The 8545-nt window shown below is 51.4% G+C and overlaps 1 protein-coding gene across 1 annotated transcript; it reads left to right on the forward strand.

Moving 5' to 3' along the window:
• LOC308624935 (synaptotagmin-15-like) lies at positions 1–5671 on the forward strand (the record flags this gene model as incomplete). The annotated part of the gene is made up of 4 exons (XM_081248766.1): positions 1–141; positions 591–711; positions 1606–1842; positions 2765–5671. 4 exons carry the CDS (start codon positions 1–3, stop codon positions 2905–2907), a joined length of 642 nt encoding a protein of 213 aa, XP_081104892.1. The 3' UTR covers positions 2908–5671.
• Between the last annotated feature and the right edge of the window lie 2874 nt (positions 5672–8545).

Here is an 8545-nt window from a genome sequence, read left to right on the forward strand (position 1 = left end):
ATGTGTCAGACTACCGTGGACAGCCAGCAGGTGTGGCCCAGCACCTGCTGGCCAGTGTCAGCCCTCAGCATACTGCCCACCACCCCTACAAGTGTGACTCAGCATGGTGGGCCCGGGCCGGAGCTGCGTGGGACAAGGAGGGTGTGTGGAGCCTGGGCAGGGAGGGGTGCCTGAGCCTCTTTTGCCCTGGAGGTCAGATTACCTGGAACATCCTGAAAAATCCACGTTTGGATTCCCATCCAGATCAGACAGCTGTGAAAGATGACACCCCAAATGGACCAGCCAAGGAAACTACCTACTCTTCCCCCAACCCCCAGTGAGGGTCCGGGTGGCTCAGAATAGGCCTTGGAATCCCCCAGACCTGGGTTTGAATCCTCAGCTCTGGTCCTTACTACTGTGTGACCTTCAGCGTGCCCCTTCAACTCCCCAGACCTCAGTTTCCCCATCTGTAAAATGGTGGGTGGGCTTCCAGGACGGAGTGTGGCTATGTCACGGAGTACCCAGGGCCTGCCTGCCAGGAGGAAGGAGGAGGGCGTGGGGGCCTCCAGTACCTACCAGGGTGACGGGTGCTTTCCTCTCGGCCTCTCCAGCCTCCCTCTAAGTTTGGCGACCTCCAGTTCTGCCTCAGCTACAACGACTGCCTGAGCCGCCTCACGGTGATCGTGCTGCGAGCCAAGGGCCTCCGACTCCAGGAGGACGCGAGCTTTGTCGGTAAGCCTTCGCCCTGGGGCAGGGCCCACCCCGTGAGCTTAGGACCCTCACCCCCGCTGTCCAGCTTCTGCTCGCATATGCTGCCAGGAGCATCACTGCCTCCAGAGCCACGCCCTCCCACTCTGCACAGCTGGGGCGTGAGAAGCTGCTTCGTTATGTGAATCCCAGGGCTGCATCTCCTTGGCCTCCATCAAGACCCCTAAGACACCTGAGACCAAGTTTGTCCTTCCCTTTTCCCAAAGCGGTGTCTTGGCTTCTTGCCTGCGCTGCCTGACTCTGCCCCGCCCTTCTGCGAAGGTTCCAGTTCCTCCAGGACGAGGCCCTGAGCCCCCCTGCCCCGGGAGCTGGGGGTGGCGGGGGCACCCCTGCATGCAGAGCTGATCACTCAACCGGAGCCCGGGAGCTGGGGGCACAGGAGCCCTGCTCGGGCTCACCCTGCATGTCCCGCCCCACAGTGAGCCCCCCAGCCACACCGTGGATGGTTGTCTTCCCCCATGCGTCTCTGCCTCTGGCTCACTGTAAGCAAGCGGCCATTCAACCCTCCACTGCGGATCCAAAACCCATCTAAGCCTCCCCCCAAAAAAACTTGGCCTCTGAAGGAGAAGGTGTTTAGGGGCCCCAGGAGGCCTGAGCACCCGGCAGGCAGGACCCGCCCCCTGTGGGGAGGGATGGGAGTGTGGTGCCAGGTTCCAGGAACAAAGGCCAGCCGAGCCGTGGGTGCGTGCGTTCAGGAGACAGGGAGAATAGGAAGGGAGCCGAGCGTTTCCCCGGCTGCAGGCAGTACACTAATCAACCCCGTTTCCTCTTGTAACGCCCTTTGGCTGCAGCAGCTGTGAGTAATGGGGTCCTGGCGCCCAGGCGGGGCATGTGCCCTCCCAGCCGGACCTCCCACAGGCTGGAGGCTGGGCCCCTGCTCGCCCCTCCTAGCCCGCAGTCTGCACTGCCCCCCAGGTGTGCTTGTCAAGGTGTCTCTGATGAACCACAACAAGTTTGTCAAGTGCAAGAAGACTTCGGCTGTGCTGGGCTCCGCCAACCCTGTGTACAGCGAGACCTTCAGCTTCAAGGCCGACCCTGCCGAGCTGGACACGGCGAGCCTCAGCCTGACAGTGCTGCAGAGGGCCGAAGGGGACAGTAAGGCTGCTCCCTTACCCTCAGGCCGTGGGGGCAATGGGCAAAGGAGGAGCTGCTGTGCATTCAGGAAGCACGGACCCTTTGGAGGGAGCTGTATGGTTTCTGTTCTCCACCTAAGGAAACTAGCGCTCAGAGAGACTGAGATATTTGCCCAAGAACACGGAGCTTGCTAGTGAGAGAGCTGGGATTCACACCCAGCTTTACTCTGGTTTGATTGTCCATAGCACCCTAGAAAGAGGTTAAAGGAGCATCCTTTAACTGCCTCCTGGGGCAAATCACCAGAGAGGTTGTGAGACGGCACAGCTACCTGCCACCAGCCCAATGACCTGGTGCCGTGGGTCTTTATGTGCCCTTGTGTTGCTCATGCCTTCTGTACAAGTCTTGAGGGTCCTGGGTAAGGTTTGGTGCGGATGAGAGGGTGGAGTTATCCCAGGCTGCTCTCCCATACTGCCCCCCACCCCAGTGTCCACTGTCACTGAGGGAGAGCTGTCGGGCCAGCTGGTCTCATGGGCCAGAGCTTAAGCCCCTTCTCCACTGTGGTAGTTGGTGGGTGAAAATCATTGTTGGATACTCCCCCTGAATATACAAGTAGGCTGATGGAAGAGGGCTTCCTTCTGGAGGGGCCCCTTCCTCCCTCGGCTCTTTGATGTGAGGCAGGTTTGACGGCCCACCGGGAGGGTGGGGGCAGAGTGGGTGCCCCAACGGAAAGGCAGGCTCTCCACCTGGGCTCCCTTCCCCTGCCAGCTGCCACTCCAGATCAAAGTCAAGACTTCTTTGGAGGCTGTTAAAGAGGGAGGGGGCTGGCTACTTCCTTCGAGGGGAGGAGTGAGAGAGAGAGAGGGAAGGCACTGGGGATGGCTGAGGTCATGTGGCTTCTGGGCTCCAGAGAATGACAGTGTTCTCCCACCCCGCCCCCCAACAGGGAGCCACGAGCTGGGCCGGGTGGTGGTGGGCCCGCACATGTACACCCGCGGCAAAGAGCTGGAGCACTGGAACGAGATGCTTAGCAAACCCAAGGAGCTGGTGAGGCGCTGGCACGCGCTTTGCTGCACCACTGAGCCCTGACCCGGGCAGGGACCTCGGGTCTGCTCCAGGAGCCCTATCTCCCCACGGCCATGCCTGACAGCCACAGGCCTGGACGCTGCATCCAGCATTCTCACTGGGCTGCAGGACCAGCCCGAGCCGGGGGATCACGAGTGCCGATGTGCAGGAGAGAAGAGACGACAAGAGAGCCCCGGCCAGGGCAGTGTTGCGGCTGCTGGGTTACATCTCACCAGCACGAGAGGCCCTCCCGACTCATTCCATCCTTCTTTACCCGTGGGGCTGCCTGGGCTTGGAATCCTGGCTCCTGGTCATCCCAGTCTCGAATTGGACCGGAATCTCAGGCATTGGGAAGAAATACTCTCTAGAGTGAAAGCATGGCTGTGCATGTTGCGTGGAGTGCCAGGGAAACTTGGAAAACTGATGATGTGTTGATGCTCAGCCTCCACTTTTTTCCTCTGTGGTTTCTCTGCCTTCTGCCTGGAGAAAATGAACTGCCCAAAGCGGTTATTTCGGTTGGTCCACAATAAATAGCACAGTCTGAGAAACTGGATCGGCATGTAGGTGCGGAACAGTCCCCAGGATGCCTGGGCAGCACGGCTTGGGAGAAAAGGCTCCTGGGGATCGCGACTCACTCGCTTCACACCTGCAGGAGAAAGCAGCCCTCCCAGGTACCAAGTGGTGGACGGGTTCTGGGCGTCCGCTCCTGGGGCTCTCACTTTGGGCATGAAATGGTGAAAGCATGTGGCCAAAGCATAGCCCATAGGGCTGAAAGCTTTTCCCGTAAACCTAGCAGTTCCATTATGAGTATTGTGTTGTGGTAGGTGTCGGTGTAAACTTCATTAAGATGGAAGTTCCCTCAACTTCCCGTGAAGATGTACTCAAGGTCACCGGCAGCCCTTGTGCTTGTCACTGTTATTTATCAGTCAGTTTGTATTTTCACCCAAATGCTACTAAACTTGCAGATTCAAGCCTCGTTACTGTGTAATTAGAACAACACTTAAAAGAGAATCTTCTCTTTTCTTAGGCAGTGAAGCAACTTCTGCAAAAGCAAGTAGTGAATGTTGACGTCGGTTTGTGCCTCTTTGACTTCATCTCCATTGTGTGTCGATGCACAAATATAAGCTTTGCTGGCAGTGGTCCATACGCACAGAATACCTTGTGTTTGCTTTTCCTCACTTATTTCACGGGTACATTTTTAATGTAGTCCACACTCCAGGAATTTCTAATAGTGCTGTAGCACACACATAATAGGCATTCTCTGTGTGTTTGTATAGCCAGCTACTAAAATGGAACTGTTCCCCTTTCACCTGGGGTCATGAAACCATAGGTGCCAACCACCTCCACATTTCAAGGGGAGGTTCATGCCTGTCAGTGACCTTTCCAGGGCCACTTGGAAAAGTTGGTAAGTTTTCCCTTTGCAGGACAGAATGGACGGGTATGGCCTACTCACAGTAGAAAAATCTCAATGGCAAGAGACAGGCAGGCTCTCTGCTCTGATGGGGAGGTGGGGGTGATATCCTGGACTGGCCCCCGTCTACAGATGCAGTCAGGGTAAAGAATCACAAGTGCCTCCCATGGACCAGAGACAACAGCCAGCCTGGGCTATCTCGATACTGTCCACAAGGTGACCTCAGCAGAATGAAGCCCTTGGCATTCCATAAAACATTTAGAACCAGCTTCTCAATTTCCACACCAAAAAAGTGCTAGAATTTGGTTGGATTCTTCATGGAGTATATAGATCAGTTTGGTGGCCACTTGGTATCTTTACAATGTTGAATCTTCAACCCATTAACATGGTGTATCCCTCTATTTCTTTAAGTCTTTTTGCAAGTTTCCTTAAACGTGTTTTGTGGTTTTCAGGAACGTGTTTTTGTACCTCTTTTCTTGGATTTATTCTTAGGTGTTTTATATTTGTTTGTTTCCAATATAGAGAGATTCTATTGATTTTTGTATGTTGACTTTGTATCTAGTGAGTGGCCTTGCTCAAGTCACTTGTAATAGTTTCTCTGTAGATTCTTTGTACTTTCTCTGTGAATGATAGTTTTACTTCTTCCTTTCCAATCTTTATGCCTTCTTTATCTCTTGCCAAATTGCAGTGGCTGGGTAACTGGACAAGAAAAGGAAATAAAAGGCATCCAGATCATGAAGGAAGAAGTAAAACTATATTTATTTGCAGATGACATGGTTTTGTATATAGAAAATCCTAAGAAATCCACCAAAAACTTTTGTGAATATAGAATTCTAGGTTGACATTTCCTTTTCTTTCAACGGCTTTAAAATGTTATTCACATTTCAGAACTTCTTTTTCTCTTCTTTCTTTTTTTTTTTTTTTTCGGCCATGCAGCATGCCTTCCAGGATCTTAGTTCCCAGAATGGTGGATGAACCTGGGCCACCGCAGTGAAAGTGCCAAGTCCTAACCACTGGACCGCCATGGAATTCCCTAGAATTCCTTTTCTGTGTCTCCCTTTTATCTGACATCTTGGCCCCTACAGCCCCAGCTGCCTTGGCAACCCCAATCTCCAGTGTCTTGTCTCTCCAGCTCCAGAGCCTCTGCTGCCTTTTCTGCCTCTTAGCCATGGACCTCTGTCCAAATGCTCAGCCTCTTAACTAGAATCAGCAAGTTTCCTGAAGGGAAATGTGGTTCACAGAACGTCAGCTCATCTCCTTGTGTTTTCCTTCTTCTGAGATCATGGCCCATCAAATGTTTGTCGACTTGGCAGCTCTTCAGCAAAGAAGTTTTCTGTATTTTATTCAGGTTTTCTAGTTGTTCTCAGCAATGAACATAACTCTGATTCAAGCAGAAGAATAATTATTTTCTCAGATTTCTTCTCCCAGAAAAAGAATTCTTAGCAAAGAGTGATTTTAGGGGGCTTCCCTGGTGGCACAGTGGTTGAGAGTCCACCTGCCGATGCAGGGGACACGGGTTCGTGCCCCGGTCCGGGAAGATCCCACATGCCACAGAGCAGCTAGGCCCATGAGCCGTGGCCACTGAGCCTGCGCGTCCGGAGCCTGTGCTCCGCAACGGGAGAGGCCACACAGTGAGAGGCCCACATACTGCAAAAAAAAAAAAAAAAAAAAAAAAAAAAGAGTGATTTTATACAGGGAATTTGATGACACAAGTTACACAACCTTCTTGGGAGGCTGATGAAGCTAAAAGGAGAAAAGTTGCTTGTATCAGTTGGCTATTTTTGGAATAATGGTGCATAACAAAAAATCTCAACATCTCGGTGTTATACTAAAATGAGCATTTATTTCTCACACATCTATGGGTCAGCTGAGTGTGGGCTGATCTAGGTTAGGCAACTCACTTTCAAGCTGTGGGTCTGGCCAGACTTGGGTCCTCATCCAGGCCTGCTCCATGTTTGTTCATTCTGAGCTCCAGCTGAAGGGGCAGCAGCTACCCAGGGAAAGCTCTTCTCATGGGGAAGGCAGAAGAAGGGCAAACACATTTCTACCCTCTGCTTGTGTTGTGTCACCTAACAGCCCATCGGCTGAAGTAAGTCATGTGGCCAAGTTCAAAATCAAGGGGCAGGGAGGTAAACTACACCTTTTTGTGAGAGGAACTGCAAAGCACCATAGCAATGGATACAGCTACAGCGGGGGTTAAGGATTGGGGTGATAACTCAGTGCACCATACTGATGTCCCCTGGAAATGGGGAAAACCAGGCCCCGTGCTTGGCTGTGCAGGTGCAGTCCCTGAGGAGGAGACCTCACTGCCTTGTAGCTGCTGGCAGGTCTCAAAGCCATTGCTGCCTATTTGGTATCCCATAGTGATTGACTGGGCAGAATTTGCACAAATTCTTTGCTCAAATCACTGCAAGAGCCTTGAGCATCCTGCTGTCATAAATGTCACAGTCAAAGGGAGAAAAGGATGATTTTTTACCTTCTTTCCACTTTCTAGCTTCACCTAAGTGTCTCACATTTGGTAAACTCATCCTGGAACCCTGTTCGTACGTGTCAGGAAGCATAATTTCCAGACTTCCATTTCCAAAAAAATGTAATAAGACCTTTAAAGGGGATGGGGAGGGGGCTGTGTGCCAACCCACACTCTGGGGCAAACCTGAGTCACAGGAACCTGCAGAGAAAGGAGGCTCTTGAAGAACCCACGTGAGTACTCTAGCTCATAACTGGTCATGTTAGAACCTCTCCTGCCCCTTAGGTGGCCTTCCCATAACCCTTCCCTGCCCCTGTGTGGATGATCAGAAATCCCTGTTAGCAAGTTGGGAAAGGAGGAGTGGGAGCACAAATTGGAGAAACAGGAAAACAGTGCTCTGAGCAGATCTTCTGCTGTGGCCCGCTATAGGCATGAGCCCAGGTCAGGGCAGGAGTGAGGGGGAGGCGTACACTTTAAATGAAGTTGGAGATAACTAATGAGAACCTACTGAATAGCACAGGGAACTCTACTTAATGCTCTGTGGTAACCTAAATGGGAAGGAAATCCAAAAAAAGAGGGGATATATGTATATGTATAGCTGATTCACTTTGCCGTACAGTAGAAACTAACACAACATTGTAAAGCAACTATACACCAATAAAACATTTAAAATAAAAATAAAAAAATAAATGAAGTTGGAGGTTTGGATCACTGCATGACTGGACATTTCAAGTGCTGAACATAACCTGTTTTTGCAAGTAGAAGTTATAGGAAAAACTTATTATTACATAAGAGTGCTCAAAAAAGTCATGGAACTTGCCCTAGATTTTATCCAAATGGCAGGAAGAAGCTACCTGCCAAGCAGGTTTGAATGGATAACTGGGGAAAAAAAGGATCAAGTATTTTGCTGATTACATTCTATAAGGCCGGCTCTTTCAACAAAATGGATATATTTCTTAATTGAATTTAATATGCCCTTATGAAGACAGATAGGAATACCTACTTATTATGGGGTTTTCCCCCTTATTTTTAAGTATGGAATTATTTGCTCAGATCACTCTTCCCCTCTCAATTTCAGAGGTGTGTTTCTCAGAGCGGAATGACTGTCAGGGTGGGGAGAAAGGCACTAGCTCTGAGGAACTGTACTAGGTCATTGCACATCATCAGCTCGTTAAACTCCACAGCAGTCCAGGAGAAACTGCCCCACACTTAGAAGTGAGGAAAGTGCACATCAGGGAGGAGATGCCATCTCTCAGGCCCCAGAACTAGGAAGTGGTGAAGCTGGAATTTGAATCAGACTCCAGATGTCTAAAAATGGTGTCGTTATCACATATAGCCAGAGAAACCTCAAAAAAGCGACGGTGTAGTGCCAAAACAGTCCCACAGCCTGGGATCCTTTAAAGGACTTTTTGTGTGTGTGTGTGGTACACGGGCCTCTCACTGTTGTGGCCTCTCCCGCTGCGGAGCACAGGCCCTGGACGCGCAGGCTCAGCGGCCATGGCTCACGGGCCCAGCCGCTCCGCGGCATGTGGGATCTTCCTGGACCGGGGCACGAACCCGTGTCCCCTGCATCGGCAGGTGGACTCTCAACCACTGTGCCACCAGGGAAGCCCTAAAGGACTTTTAAGTGCCAATTGGATAGAGCCGCTTCTGTTTGTGCACCTTTGGTTGCTAGTGAGGCTGTGCATTTCTCCACATTTCATCCTCCCTTTTTCCCCTCTTCCCTCCCTCCCTCCCTTCATTCTTTCCTCTTTCCTTTCTTTCACTCCTGTCTGTATAAATTA

Source organism: Mesoplodon bidens, assembly GCF_964165515.1.
Source record: "Mesoplodon bidens genome assembly, chromosome: 1".
NCBI lineage: Eukaryota > Metazoa > Chordata > Mammalia > Artiodactyla > Ziphiidae > Mesoplodon > Mesoplodon bidens.